Genomic DNA, 16,430 nt, shown 5'->3' on the forward strand with positions numbered 1-16,430 from the left:
TTGGGAGCCTCAAAATTCTATTTGAAATTCCAATTTTTCAAAACCAGAATTACAGATTAACGTATGATATGGAGGTTTGTGGAGAGCTGCATGTTGCCTCGAGGTTTCTTTTCATGCTTTATCATGTTTAATGGTTTAAGATTCACGAATTTATAATCCCTTTTTCATTCAATTGATTTCAATATTACCGTTGATTTTAAAGAATAAAGAATAGCAAATATGTTTTAATACCCTTTTCAATCACTTCGAGTATTCATAATGCATACACTGTAAATCTAAGTGTTAATAAATAGAACACTGCTTGAACGCTTTTTTGTAACACTTTTTGAACGTGTAATGGTGTTCCAAATGTTTACACTAGTGTTCATCAATTGAATGTGTGGTGTTCAGTTTTTAAAGCCTTTGTGTTTCATTTTTGAACAGTTGATGTTAGAGACCTTAACATTAGTGTTCAACGATTTAACGTGTCCGAATGTTCAAAATCTTAATACGTCGACGCGTTCAACAGCCATGTAACACTTTTTGAACACACTGAACATGTTCAAAACCAGAAATGTTAAGATCCAGAACACCAGATGTTAACATTCAGAACAGTTGACATAGGTGTTCAAAGTGATGGTGTTCAAATGTTAGTGTTTCCTACAGGTGGTTTTGGCGTGTAATGGCGCCCTGCCGCGATTTCTCGACGCCCTGCCCTTTTTGGGAAAAAAAATTGGCGCCCTGCCCTAATTTTGTCGAAATTCCTGACGCCATGCCTTTATCGTCGTAATTAACAACCGGTACTGAAAGACATATTTTATGAATACCGCTCGAGTTATTTCCCTTCAAAACAAAAGTTCACTAGGTCGCCATTTTGTAATCGATTTCGTAATGAGCTGATTAGCAAACTGCAATAGATTGAATAGTGATACAGATACTAATCACGGGTCCTGATTGTATCCCCCAAGTCCCAGAAACATCGTTTTGCCTAGAAGATTAATGAAAAAACATCGATGTGATGTTTAGATAATTTTTTTTACAGCTGATAGATTTCTAATTTACATAATTTACATTGTTTGCATGGTTGAACAAGCCAATGAACGGCGATCATGAGACATTTGTCAAATTGAAAAGTAAAAATTCTTTGCAAACTATTTTTTAAATACAAATGATTGACTGTACCTTAAATGAAATGAATAATAATCCAAACTAAATTATTAAAAGCAGAATAATCCAGAAAATAAATGAATTCCTTGATCAAATGTTTTCTTTTGTTTTACAAACATGTCACATGATCATTTTAGGCGGGAAAAATACTTGGGAAAACACCTAAGTAACAGACACTATGTCTGGCTATTTATAGACATTTAAAATAAACAGCTGATATGGTAGTGCCATGAAAGTAGTAAAACTTGTTGTATCTATATTAATTTAATTTGGAAAAGGGTGTAGAGGGGAAAGGGTTAATTTGTAAAGTTATTTTTTTTTGTAATTTAATAAATTTTGGTTACTAAAAATGACCCTGGATATCAGGGAATGTGTCAACCTGTTTTTAGGGGAAAAAAGGGAGGATTTGTCAATGACAATTGATATGACCAAAGCAATATTTTTATATACATGTATATGACATAGTGCTTTCTTGTTTTTAAAGAACTGATTTTGTTTTTAATTGTGTTTATTGTTTTAAATATTTCATATATATATGTTTTAAACACTTTTTCTTGTTTAACAATTTGTTTTAATGATTGATTACAGATGTATATGTCCTTTTTATAGTATTAAACTAGTATGTTTTAAATGAATCCATTTTATAGAAATTGCCTGTTTATGTTAAGAAAGTGCCCTAAAATTGTTGTCCATCGCGCTTAATGTGCCCTCTGAGCTAACAATTACCCTGCCCTTTTTAAAAGCTGCAGGAAACACTAAAATGTAGAACATGTTCTATTTTAAAGCGTACATAATGTTCCATAAATACTAAACTTAATTAAACTGTTATAAAAACTATATTGAATCAGGCAAAATATAACAATAAAACATATTTTAACAAGTAATTCTTTATATAATCAAATGAGCATATATGTAAGACATGTAAAAAAAAAGTACACAAGAATACCTTATGATATCACAAGTAACAGTCAGTGAAATCACATACATAATGTTTTTAAATTGACTTCACATCACAAATAAGTATTTACCCCTACATGAAAAGATAGTTGCTACATCATGTGTATCCTAACCGAAAAAGCATGTCAAAGTGATAAGTAGATAGTTTATGATATAGATATTTGTCACAATGAAAGTTTAAAAGTTTGCAAATACCAAGAGTTCTTGTACGATCACATACAATGAACGCTCCACTTTTCAGTGCATCTTCACTTAAAGCTATCAACTAAGTGGCATTTTATGTGTTGTTATCAACTTCCAAATGTCAAAGTCATCCACAACAAGTAATGTCTATGAGCCTATATATCCTGCAAAAAAAAATTAAAATTAATAGAAGAGAGTTTTTTTTTTATGAAACATCAAATTATGCAATGATTGTTATGCTTTAATTTCGATATATATTATAGTACAAATTGATATTCTATGGCACTGAAATGCAAGTTTTGACATTATAAATTACAAAAGTCGATTTCTTGACCTAAGGTATACAGATATAGAAATGATACACCCACATAAGCTATTAATAAACATATATTGTCATACCTTTTTTGATATCTTTTTTTTTCCAACACTTTATACCATGCAGAAATGACCTTCGTGGGATTATTGGCTACCGGTTCCTAATTCAAACATTTCAATCTAACGATTCCTGCAAATAAAAAAAAAACGAATGCATTTTCTAAGTCAACTGAAATGGTGTTCCAAATGTTTACACTAGTGTTCATCAATTGAATGTGTGGTGTTCAGTTTTTAATGCCTTTGTGTTTCACTTTTGAACACTTGACGTTAGAGTTATTTAACACTTAGTGTTCATCAATTTAATGTGCGGTGTTCAGTTTTTAATGCCTTGTGTTTCATTTTTGAACACTTGATGTTAGAGTTATTTAATACTTAGTGTTCATCATTTGAATATGTGGTGTTCAGTTTTTAATGCCTTTTTGTTTCATTTTTGAACACTTCATGTTAGAGTTCTAAACACTTAGTGTTCATCAATTGAATGTGTGGTGTTCAGTTTTTAATGCCTTTGTGTTTCATTTTTGAACACTTGATGTTAGAGTTCTTAACACTTAGTGTTTAGCGATCTTCAGCTAATATACGTGGATAACTTGGCAACAATCATCATTTATTAATTCTGTATAACAGACAGACGATCACAGACTGGTTATTCATCAGTTTGAAATCATTTGTTATAAACGTTTAATCTAAATCCTGTTCTTTAATTCGTCTTTTATTTTGTTGAATATTTGGATATAACAGTTATGAATATTTGACAAATATATATCTGACATGAGAAAATAACTTGGAAGCCATCGAACTACCTATGGAGATTATCCTAACTTGTTACTCACTTCTTTCATGTTCATGTGGGATAGAAGTCCCTTCTCCAGTTCTGTTCCTTATGTGTATCCATTCTTCGTTAAACCGCCTAAATCACCAGCCGATATCTGTTCCGGTATTTTGTATTTGGTACCCTGGTATATTTTTTTTAACGCGAGGTGTTCAAAGTTTCGAGCGATTTGAACACTGATTGAACATGTAATGTTAATAAACTGAACGGATCATGAAATAAGAAACATCGACATATTTTTATTACGATATTATCATAACAGGCCTAATTGATATGCATTATTTTGTCACTTATAAGTAAAACTAGTAATAATAAAAAAATAAGTTCATAAACTATACATATATCATGTATATGCCAGCTTGGAAGTTTAATATTTCCCAATTACTAAAATATTAGTAAAAAATTCACAAGATCATCATCCTGCGTATACATTCATATATTTTAAAGAATTTCTTTTTGAATTTGCCAATTAGAAGGATAGAAAATCGGACAAACGACTGTCTTCTTTTTTTACATTAGAATTTGAACACTGGTGTTCACTGTGTCTGAACACACATGTTAGTAGTTTTAACACAAACGTTAAAACTTTGAACACGTCTCTAAGCATTAACATATGACGTTAAAATATTGAACATTCGGTGTACAAATTTTGAACGCGTCCGAACGCGTCAGGCGTCAGGTATATTTACAGTGTAGAAGTGGTATGGTATATGTATATTTTCACTGCCTCAATTAAGTCTTTCCAAAGTAAGTACGTATAAAAGCTGTTTTATGTACAATTTGTTTCTTATGTTTATTCATGTAATAATGGACGCTGCAAACTGACTAAATAAGCAATGACCGCATTTATGTAAGAAGCGCAGCGATGATCAAAACGTAAAACGGTGTTCTAATAAACTTAGCGTTGCTAAAAAAGGGAGTTGTGTGGTTTGGAATGCGTAAGTCTATAGATAAAAACCTAAAATGTTTCATCACCTACATGAATAGAGTGAAAACATTGGTTAGCAAACTATACTATAAGAGGCTTAATAGTCTTCAAAGTCGGAAACAATAAAAATTGATGGAATCCGAAGGAAATAAATGTTGAAAGAAGCACAGTTTGTAGTCTATTAACAGAACTAAAACAGTTCTTTGATTAAAACTTCACAGCTCATAACATTTTTGGAAAGTTAACAGATAGAAAACGTAAAAAATCCCACTTCTAGATCTTTTTTAATGGAAACACTAAAGTGGTAATTAAACTGTATTTGGCGAATTCTTTCGGAATTTTGGGTTTTTAATGCTCTTCAGCTTCGATTTGGACCTTTTCAACTTTTTTATTCGAGCGTCACTGATGCGTCTTTTGTAATCGAAAATTAAGAAGGGATTTGTAATACTTGCCCCTTTCCACTACATGCCTTGAAAATAACCGCAAGCGAATATCTGTTTAGTCTAATAAGAAGTTGACGATCAGTTTTAAGTGTAGTTAGAAATGTTTGTATGTAAATACAATCGATTTAATGCACACAGTATTAATCAATTTTACTGATGTTGGGGACACCAATACACTGTGACACAGATGTAATAAAATCCCGATTGTTTATTTCAACTATTTTGAAATTTACACGTTAGTGTCATTTAAATCGTGTCGTCAACTGGACCGTGATTTCGCATCGAGGACAAGTTTATAAACTGAGGAGACGATATCTTTTATTTACATGTGAATTATCAGTGGATGCACATATATAAACTTTTTAGTTATTCTGTGTGATAAAAATGACAGAGGAAGCGAAAACGGGAGGCAAAAATGTAGTCATAGCTATGGATGGAAGCGAACATTCCAAATATGCTTTTAAATGTAAGTATTTTATTAACACATTTGTTAGGATTTACGTTTTATTGTATTTTATACGATAACTCGTACATTGTACATATATTGAAGGAAATGAACTTATAATATTTATAAGATGTTCGCCATGACCTTAGACATGACTTTTATATTTAATATTATTGTGTTAAAATAAGATCATGATATCATGTAAGCCTTTAGAGACTAGCTGATACGCGTTTGTTTAAAAGTATAATGCTATATCAAATTGCACTTTACAATAGATATCATATATATTAAGTTGATTAGATACGTGCATTAGATTCACGTATAAACTGAAAATAAACATTATAAAATTATGCGTTCATCTTCAGTTATCCTGGGAATAATACATGATATTACAATATATAATGATGATCACTGGAAGGAAAGTCAACTTTGCTAAGATTTATATTCTCAACGAACAAACAATACGCCTGCGAACATAAGGTTAGGGGAAAGGGATGAGAGAAACGTTTGTGGTTGACGCTCTGAGACTTCTTCTTTTATTATTTATACTGAAATTCACGTTACATGGTTATATTATTGGTTCAGTTATTGTCGTTTTCGTTGGTTGCTGTCTGACAATATAGAAATAAGAAGATGTCCGATTGCCAATGAGACAACTCTCCACCACCAGAGACCAATTGACGTAGAAATTTACAACTATAATAGGTCACCATACAGCCTTCAACAAGGACAAAACATATACATCATATATAGTACATAATATATAAAAGACCCTGAAATGAAAATATAAAACAATTCGAACACGAAAACTAACGATCTGATTTATGTACAAACAACGAAAAAAACATAAAACACAGTAAGCCAACAAACGACAACCACCGAATTACAGATTCTTGACTTGGGACAGTCACATTGAGAATGTTTGTTTTTCATTGATTGTGTTTAACATAAATCATATTCTGTCATTTTGCTACCTTTTAAAATTGATAATACGTCGTACAGTGACCTATATTTGTTAACATCTTCGTTCTTTGATCTCTAGTAAATATATATGTCTCTTTGGCAATCATATCACATCTTCATATTTTTATAGGGTAGGAAGATATATGAGATAGGCATACGCAAATAAAGCGAAGGTTTCATTGCATGCCCTCGACCATTGGCCCTCTGTAATAGAATATGATATATAAGCACAATGATTAATATATAATCTGTATTGCAAATTTACACCCATAAAGGTCAAGCAATGCAATCAAACAATAATTTTATGCAATACAATGAAATACAATGAAATACAATGTAATACAATACAATATATAGAATAATAGAACATTAGAGTTCAATTATAAATGTATGAAAAAACACCATCATAACCTTGTCTGACACGTTTATCATGTTTGAGCTCTCTTGTTTTATGAGTAAACCTGTAGTAACATGTAAAAACAATTGGGAAAATGGTAAGAAATGGCTCATTATATACTATATTCATATTATTTAGTTTAGGATGTAACGCGTCTTCTGATTGGCTGACGTTATTTTGTTATCAGCCCATAGACAAAATTTAGTCATTTGACCGTGACGTCATCAACGTTTTTCATGGTTTTCTACGGTTTAAAATGGGATTTAGAATTAAATTTTAAGAAATGACTGAAATATTTTTTTCTATTCGAAATAACACTTCGCGCGTTATTCAGTGTGCACCAAATTATTTATGTTATTTCTTCATAGACAGAAAAAAATATTACAGTCATTCCTTAAATAGATATATTATATGTTATGCTGGAAGTTGAAATACAAAAATATTCTAAAATCGACAATTTACACAGAAGTTGTAATATGTTGCCCATATATATCTCAACTCTAAATCAAATGCTACATGCAAAGTATATATATACTGGCATGATCGTCTTGTCTAAGAAACTTTATGTGCATTTTTCTAATAATCTTAAATCAACGAAGTGCTCATGTAATACACTAAGTATTAAATAATAGAGAACGGATTCTAGGAATGTTTCAGAGAGACAACAAACCGACCAAGAGGCAGATAATTGCCAAAGGCGGTCAAAAGGTCTCTAATGCAGCGATAAAATCCTATTTGATGACCCCCCTCTTTTCCCGTTATTTCGGTCTATGACTGTGTCAATACAATACTGTGTTTAATATGTGATGAAATGTACTCGACATGTGACAAAACTACGGAGCCCTGTTGGTCTCACACAGATTATAAAGTGTCTTTTAAAGTCCTGCGCTGAAGATGTGTAAAGTCTAGCGCTGGAGATGTAAAGTCTAGCGCTGGAGATGTAAAGTCCAGCGCTGAAGATGTAAAGTCCAGCGCTGAAGATGTAAAGTCTAGCGCTGGAGATGTAAAGTCCAGCGCTGGATATGTAAAGTCCAGCGCTGGAGATCTAAAGTCTAGCGCTGGAGATGTAAAGTCCAGCGCTGGAGAAGTAAACTGCCCTTTTTGAGAGACCTTTGACATATTGAATCAAATTTATGCATGAATGATTAAATGATGGCCCTTCATTGATTTTATAATTTTGGTGCCGATCGAAAATCAAAGATAACCACCACATCCGAACATAGTTTAACATATAACCCTATGGAAAAAGCATGCAAAAAAAAATTCTATGGAGAAATCGTTTGACATTTTGATTCCAATTTATGCATGAAAGATCAGATAATGGTCCTTCATAAATGTTATGATTTTAGTGCCGATCAGAAGTCCGAGATGGCCGCAACTGTCGAACATAGTTTAACATTGAACACTATGGGAAAAAATGCAAACTATTGCTACTGAGAAACCGTTTTCTTTTAAACCAAGTGAACGATTACATGCTCTCTAGAGCCTCTGGTTTAGAAATCATATTACAAAATGAATCCAATATATGCATGAACGATCAAATGAACTTCAAGGTTCTTGATAAATTTTATGATTTTGGTGTCGACTGTAAATCCAAGAGGGCTTCCATGGTCATATAAAATTTAACATAGAACCATAAAGGGAAAACAAATGTACAAACAACTTTTACAAAGAAACTTTGACATATCGATTCCAGTTTATGGATTAATAATCATGATAATAGTCCTTAATAATTTTAATGAATTCGGTGCTGTTTGGAGAACCAAGATGGTCACCACAGGCCGAGACAGTTTAACAAAGAACCATAAGGGAAAACATGTGAACTGCTCTCTTTGAGCATTTGTATGGTACAATGAATCTACTTTATGCAGGAATGATCAAATGATGGTCCTGAATTTGACAATTTTATGATTTTTATGGCAACTGCAAATCCAACATGGATTCCATGGCTAAATATAGTTTAACATTGAACCCTATAAGAAAAACATACTAACTAGTTCTTTAACCAGGCTCGCTAGAGCCTCTGGTTTAAATGCATATATCTCAAAAAAAATTTGACCTGGGACCACCAAATTTTGTGCCAATGTAACTTGAGCCATAAGCTTGTCAGTCAGTCACATATCGGCTGACCTTGACCTCATTGTCATGGTCCAGTGAGACTAACTTCACTGTGACCAGGGTCAAGTTATCATGATTAGGTCAGTTTCTCAGTAACAAGGCATGGTAGGCCAATAATATTTGGAGTGTGAAATTCATTGTTAGATGTACATGTCAGTCTGAGATATGTCAACTGACCTTGACCTCACTATCAAGTTTTTGTGATTATGTCAGTTTCATCGGCAGTAAATAGGTATGTTAGGTCAATATTTGCTGTATGAATTTGTCATAAGGTGTACATTTCTGTCTAGCATGTGTCGACTAGGTCAGTTTGACTTTACTCCAGCGCTTGACTTTACATCTTCAGTGCTAGACTTTACATCTCTAGCGCTTGACTTTACATCTCCAGCGCTTGATTTTACATCTCCAGCACTTGATTTTAGATCTCCAGCGCTTGACTTTACATCTCCAGCGCTAGACTTTACATCTCCAGCGCTTGATTTTACATCTAAAACGCTTGACTTTACATCTCCAGCGCCAGACTTTACATCTCCAGCGCTTGATTTTACATCTCCAGCACTTGATTTTAGATCTCCAGCGCGTGACTTTACATCTCCAGCGCTAGACTTTACATCTCCAGCGCTTGATTTTATATCTTCAGCGCTAGACTTTACATCTCCAGCGCTTGATTTTACATCTCCAGCGCTTGACTTTACATCTCCAGCGCTAGACTTTACATCTCTAGCGCTATACATCTCTAGCGCTAGACTTTACATCTCCAGCGCTAGACTTTACACATCTTCAGCGCAGTTCTTTAAAAGACACTTTATAATCTGTGTGAGACCAACAGGGCTCCGTACAAAACCGTTATCTCCGATTATATCACGTACTCGTAAGTGTACATGTACCTGATGACCAAGAAAAAAAAATGCAAACTCAATTAGATTATAGTTTTTACGTTTCAATTTTTATCAGACCTTGCAAAAGTATCTATGTCAAGGATGAAATTTAAAGTTTTTAGAAAAATTTAAAGAGTGTTTATATCTTTTATAATATTTACTGTTTGGACCTTTTAACATCTTTCGATTATGTTAAATCATTAATTTGAATTGTATGTGCATTACAAGGAATTATATATCAATTTTATAATCATGTTAAAGATGTATTATATTCTTTATTTAACGCTTGCCATTTAAATTATCATGTAATCTTCAATACCTATCAAAAACAGTGTTAGGCAGCAACCATTTGATTTTCTGGGGGGGGCTATGGTTTTTTTTCTGTACAAACTTTTTTTTTCGCCTGCGGCGAAAAACAATCTATTTTTTTCGCGACAACTCGAAAACAATTTTTTTCTTTCAATTTTAGCATTACATATAGTGGCAGCTGGGGGTGAAACAAACAATTTTTTTTTCTCAGAATCAAAAACAAATTATTTTTTTTCTCCAAAAACTGGAAACAAACTATTTTTTCCAAAAAAAACCATAGCCCCCCCCCCAGAAAATCAAATGGTTGCTGCCTTACTTTGATATTTTATAGATGTCGACATAAACAAACGTCTGACATTTATCAGGATAAGTTGGAGACCCTCAAAAGATGTCTACCCCCTGGAAGAGATTCCTGTAGCTATATTTTACAAAACCTTTCTAAATTTGGGTGCTCAATGCTATTCAACTCCGTACTTTATCATAGGCGGATTCCGGTTGGGTCCTGGCCCCCTGTTTTGTGGGGAAAATAAATTTATAATATAGGAAACACTGTCTCTTAACTGATGCCCCCTATTTAGGTCAGTCAGAGCCCCCTTCCCCCTCTTATCAAAAGTTCTGGATCCGCCACTGTTTATTTGGCATATTTTGTTTATTCGAGCATCGCCAATGTGTCTTTTGTAGAAGAAACGCGCATATGCAGTACAAAATTTTCATCCTGGTATCTTTCATGAGTTTATTGATTAAAAGTTCAGTTTCTTCTGTAAATATATTTTTGATGGCGACAATAATGCATATACAAGTACATTATTTTCATTCTAGTATGTAAAACTGTGTAAACTTTCGGTCACACACGTGATCTCAAATGAATAACAAATATCAAAAAGTTTTTCATTCTCATTACAGGGTTTGTTGACAACTGTCGAAAAGAAGATGATCATGTTTACATCGTCCATGCAGTGGAGATGAATGAAATGTTCGCGTCACAACAGTTCTCGTGTAGGTATTGATACACAAAAGAAGTCACAAGAACGTAGCTGGGCTAATCAAATACTAGTTTCATTAGTGGAGGTCCCCCCGATCTTTATTAAAGTTATCGCGAGCTCAGTAGTTACCATTAAAAAGAGTTATGATCATTGATATGGTCATAATTATAAATTAACTGTTCACAAAACTTTAAATGTTATGATTTCTTTTTACTCCAGGAATAGATGGCATTGAGTAAGCTTAATTTGACGAAAACTTTCAGAATTTTGGAAACGGCCTCAATGTTCTTCAAAATTTCGGCCTTTCAAATTATTTTTATTTGAGCGTGTCTGATGAGTATTTGGCGTCTGGTTTCTGGCGTACACCCTTTTAATCCTGGAATCTATGATGCGTTTATTCACATATATATTACCAGCTTTGATTACGATAGAAACAATTTGGATGGAGAGTTGTCTCATTGGCACTCACACCACAGTTTCCTATATCTTTGTATTATACCTCTTCTAAGCATGACTATTAAGAAACTTTTAATAATAAAAGAAATCAGTGGACAAAGGTTACAATAAACTTTTTTTTAATTATGGCAGTCTTGTATTTCTTTGAAAATATTCTATAAAAAATCTGAAGTCTAAACAGTCTTCTGCTGTTGTCTTCTCTATGGTCGGGTTGTTGTCTCTTTGACACATTCCCCATTTCCATTCTCAATTTTATTTCTTTTAGATTTCTATTCATCGAGAATCAGTTACTTCAGTAATAACTACGGAGATATAAAAACCTAATGAAAATAGTTGCTTGACAGATATTTTTTTCGTTAGGCAAAATGGAATTGAAAAACGCACAATACGGAGCTAAGGTCATCTACACTTGATAACCGACTTATGATTCAAAAGGTGACAAATGTAGATTTTTCTATCTATTTTATTTATCAGAAAATATTTTCGTTGTTTACTTTTTCGTTGTTAATATTTGTATGTAAGGTTCGTTAACCTTATACTGACCAGGTAAACAAAGAAAAGATAACATGTCAAAACATACCGGGACTTCTTAACCTTTATCAAGGCAAGACCAACTAAAAAAAATACAAACCTATGCCAGCGTACAGTCTGAATCCGGGCGTTAACTACCATGCTTGTGTAGGTAAAGTGTAACGGGCTTTGTACGTAAACGAACTCTTGCAACAACTATATATCTGCACTTTCGATCCTTACAGATAACTTTCCTATTAAATGTACATCTGAAGTCAATGTTTGCTTTTTCTTAATATTGAATAATAATAAGCAGCATGACATACTTGCCACTGGACTTTAAACGAACAACTATGAATCAATTATATTTGAAAATAGCTCCAGGCTAAGCAAAAACGAAAAAAAAGGCTTTTATTTATAAGGAACTGAAGGCAGAGCGACATTCGGTGTTTCAATTAAGATGGTCATATTTTAATTTAATTGTTTATATTGAATGTTTATATAACATAAATATAAAGTCTTTTTCTTCATTACACAGCTCCATACTCATTTGATCCAGATGTGTTAGCGTCCATTTTGAAGAAAGAAAAAGATCGCGTAACACAAGAGTTAAAAGAATACGCTGCGCTACTTACTGAAGCTGGGGTACGTATATTGCTGAATCTGGAGTACGTATCTTACAGACTCTTGGTTACGTATCTTTCTTAAGATGTATTATTTGTTGCTAAAGAACTTGTGAAACAAACAAAAAAAGACAAAAAAGAAGTGTATCCTTTGTAAATTTAGGTATTCGTTTCTTTGAAAATTTCAAATCTGTTTCAAAGAAAACAACAGATATAATGCAGACACACTATATATATTCCAAATTAAGTCCTTTTTTATCGTTCCATTAATGTATTTTTGATAGACCTATATTTTGATAGACCTATATTTTTAATACACTTAATTTGAAACAATGTTGCCTTCACCATAGTTTTGACTGTATTAAATGTTTGAGCAGGGGAAAGCACCTTTCTTGAACACATGTATGATAAGCATGAATTTTTCTCCTTTTTATCACAACTTTGTCGTCAATTAAATATTTCGTTACTACAAATTAAAAAGATTGCATGAGGGGGAATAACACATCAAAAAGATTGGACAAAGGGGAGTAATAAAAGTAGCGGGAGTTTGTGGTTTGATTTCTAATGAGAACAGCTAGCTGTATTCCAGAAACCTCAGGACGATGATGTAAATACACAAAGGGCAATGTTCGGCCTTTAAACTTTTATAAAGTCTTATATATTTCAAGTATGGTTTGCTCTTTCAGGTTAATGGAACAGTTAAAAGCGTCCATACTACTAATCCAGGAGAAGGTATCGTAAAATGTGCTGCAGAACTAAACGCCGCCATTATTATTACCGGATGTCGTGGTTTAGGCAAAATTCGGCGCACGCTGGTGGGAAGTACAAGTGACTATATTCTTCACCATGCTCACGTTCCTGTTGTGATTTGCCGACATCAACATTGATAGACTAAATTAAAAGAGTTATCGTTCTTAGAATAGTGTATATATAACATTATATATGGTTAAAAAATAAAAGTTTATTCATGTCCCAAAAAAATATGTCTTTGTAGATCAGGTCACTACAGACAGGTTAACTAATTATATGAAAGACTTTTCGCCTTGGTATAAACAAATAAATAATCAAATGATATTAGACTGCAAGGATAAACCGCTGACAACGCCATAATTCAATTAGACTTTACTAAAAAAAAATAAACTATAAAAATGACTTCGATTAAAATTAGTCTGTCCCAATCCTGTAAATCGCTGCTAATCGTTGGTGACTGCCCTTCATATTTGGATTTTCGTTTGTGGTTTAGTTATACATCAAATACTTTTCCCGATTGGATCTTTTAACAATTTGTTTGATCGTTGTCTTAATAGAGCAGTGTGAGTTTTGCTTATAATTGTTTAAGGCTACGAGGCGATGTATAATTGCTTATACGATCGTTTAACCGACACTGGCAGATAGCTGTCTCATATTTAATTATTTTATCATCAATTATACCGCTTTAATATTTTATAGCCAATAATGTTATTATTTTAATGTCTAGTTGATACTACATGTAGTTGCTGTGTTATAAAATACAATGTCTGATTATCGCTCTTTAATGAGCAAACTGGAATATCCCTAATTTGGTACATGTACCATCGAGACCAAATTAGTCTTATCACAATTTTAAAATGTTATGACATTTTATTTACGAATAAATTAATCATTATTTAAAATCCCTGTTTCGACCACTGACACGGACTCGTATTACTACATAAGGACTTATAGGAAAATATGTTTTAGTCGAATTAGGATGAGTTGGTATGGAGAAAGTTGAGTAAAAATTAACACTTATGTCTATTGAAAGAGAGACAACTCCTATTCAAATGTGAAACTGCGTGTTATTGCTTTCAAAGCTTTATAGTCCAACACTACATGCATATTTTTACTCGCATCAAATAGATTTGCCAGACATCATCATTTAATGGATAGTCATACGTCATATTAATTTTATTTGTTCACATATTTGCACTGAAACAATTACACACCAAACAAATACGAAACGGTGGCGGATACAGAACTTTTTATAAAAAGAGGGGCGCTGACTGATCTAAGGGGGGCCACTCCAGTCACACTTCAGTGATTCCCTATATAATCAACCAAATTTTCCCCACGAAAGCCCCCCCCCCCCCCCCCCCCCCGACCCCTGGATCCGTCTATGCGAAAGTAACTTACTTTTGATACAATGAATCCTGCAAATAAAATTAAGTTTACTTAAAATCGTTTGGTTAATGCATTGTAATCTCGAAGAGAAAAAATCATCTGAATATTTACTAAGTTAACTTTAGCATGGACTTTCTCTGTGGCAAAATTGGGAAGGGTTATATCAAACATTTGCTGAAGAATAAGGCTACACTGTATAACCATGCAGAACATACAGGTAGTTACCCTTACCTTTCCTTTTCGTGCAAAATCAACGCCCTTGTTAGACTGCCTTTTTTTCAAACTGGGGTCATTTTACAACACTTTGAATGCAGATTAACTGATTTTTCTAATTTTTGGTGTTTTGTCATGAGAACAGGATACTTGACGACATATCAGATATATATGATGCATCTGATCATACGATAATATAATGTTGAATAAGTTATTAATTTTTTTAATATTTGAACAACCGTTTATTTCATATTGATACATTTTGTTGTCTATAATTTTTTTAGACAATTTTCTGTAATTGACAATACATAATTTCATTGATATGTCAGCATTCCATATGATAGAAAAGTAAATATAAATAAGAAGATGTTGTATGAGTGACAACATTCCATCCAAGTCACAATATATAAAAAAAAATAACAAGTACTGGTAAAATAACGGCCCTCAACACGAAGGTTTGGCTGAACGAACAACAAGCTATGAATGGCCCAAAAATTACTAGTGGAAAACAATGCCAACAGGAAAACCAACGGTATAATCTATATAGAAACGAGAAAATCCCATGAAACACCAACAAACGACGACCACTGATATTTAGATTCAGACAGCGTTTCCTTCTATATCTGACTGTACCAGGACTGTGTTTCACTTTCAAGGACATTTAGTCAAATATCACTTACTTTATAAAATAAATGGGTTTTTTAAACAATGTCTTTTTTAAGATATAAAAATATGGTGCCCGTTTCCGACTACCCTATTTTAGTAGTCCACCTATTTGAGTGTCCATGATTAAATTTCGGTTTTCAGTGACTACCTCGTAGGCAAAATTGCATACCACTTTCCTAGATGATTGCGTTTCGATCAGTACTAGTTCAGATATGTTTACATGCATTTGACAGCTATGAATAAAAGACCGGAAAAGAGTTATCCGATTTATCATTATCAAATTATTTGTATAGGCAACCGATGACAAGAATGGTAAACTAAAAATTTGATGAACCGCCAACCTCTTAGCGATTTTTTTAAAATTTATATATTATTCCCTTTGAATAAATCCTGTCATAGTGTGCTAAATTGATGAAGATGATTACAATTTGTGATCAATGTTTTTTTTCTATATTGGATTTTAACATTACCATATATTAAAGCGGGAGGTTTAGCTAGCCATAAAACCAGGTTCAACCCACCATTTTGCATAAAATGGCATATATAACAAGTTAGGAATATGTCAGTTGTTATCTACTATCTGTTTAAAGGAAATGACTTTTGTATGTTTGCGTTTGATAGTGTTGTAGTTCAGTATTTTCTTTTTATATCAACAGAAAAACAAATATTTACATTCTCAAGAAATAAATATAATATGGGGACGTAGTCCCCAATAACAGTAGAAAATTCAATAAAAAAAAAAATACGGGAAAATTTCCCGAATTTTTCATTGTACTAATGAACTCAAAATCGTTCAAATCTTTTTTTGTCGCCTTTTTGAAATCCCGGACCTGCGCAGAAATCTACAATGTACTTCCTTTTTCCGGTTT

General features: G+C 32.9%; 1 protein-coding gene and 1 long non-coding RNA gene across 2 annotated transcripts in view; both read left to right on the top strand.

Annotated features, from left to right (window-relative positions):
- LOC139485827 (uncharacterized) overlaps positions 1 to 16,430 on the top strand; it is a 971,519-nt gene that overhangs the window by 380,544 nt on the left and 574,545 nt on the right. The window lies entirely within an intron of this gene.
- On the top strand, positions 4,949 to 15,260 carry LOC139485551 (putative universal stress protein SH1215). Its single transcript, XM_071270119.1, has 4 exons — positions 4,949 to 5,327; positions 10,875 to 10,967; positions 12,459 to 12,565; positions 13,230 to 15,260. The coding sequence occupies exons 1-4, from the start codon at positions 5,246 to 5,248 to the stop codon at positions 13,428 to 13,430; spliced, it is 483 nt and encodes a 160-aa protein (XP_071126220.1). The 5' UTR covers positions 4,949 to 5,245; the 3' UTR covers positions 13,431 to 15,260.

The sequence above is a fragment of the Mytilus edulis genome, chromosome 1 (assembly GCF_963676685.1).
Source record: "Mytilus edulis chromosome 1, xbMytEdul2.2, whole genome shotgun sequence".
Taxonomy (NCBI): domain Eukaryota; kingdom Metazoa; phylum Mollusca; class Bivalvia; order Mytilida; family Mytilidae; genus Mytilus; species Mytilus edulis.

Bases quoted from the DNA above. Each gene is read 5' to 3' on its own strand.
- LOC139485551 (XM_071270119.1), top strand. From the start codon at position 5,246: ATGACAGAGGAAGCGAAAACGGGAGGCAAAAATGTAGTCATAGCTATG. The intron at 10,968-12,458 runs GTAGGTATTGAT...TTCATTACACAG, and splicing joins CGCGTCACAACAGTTCTCGT to CTCCATACTCATTTGATCCA. The intron at 12,566-13,229 runs GTACGTATATTG...TTGCTCTTTCAG, and splicing joins CGCTACTTACTGAAGCTGGG to GTTAATGGAACAGTTAAAAG.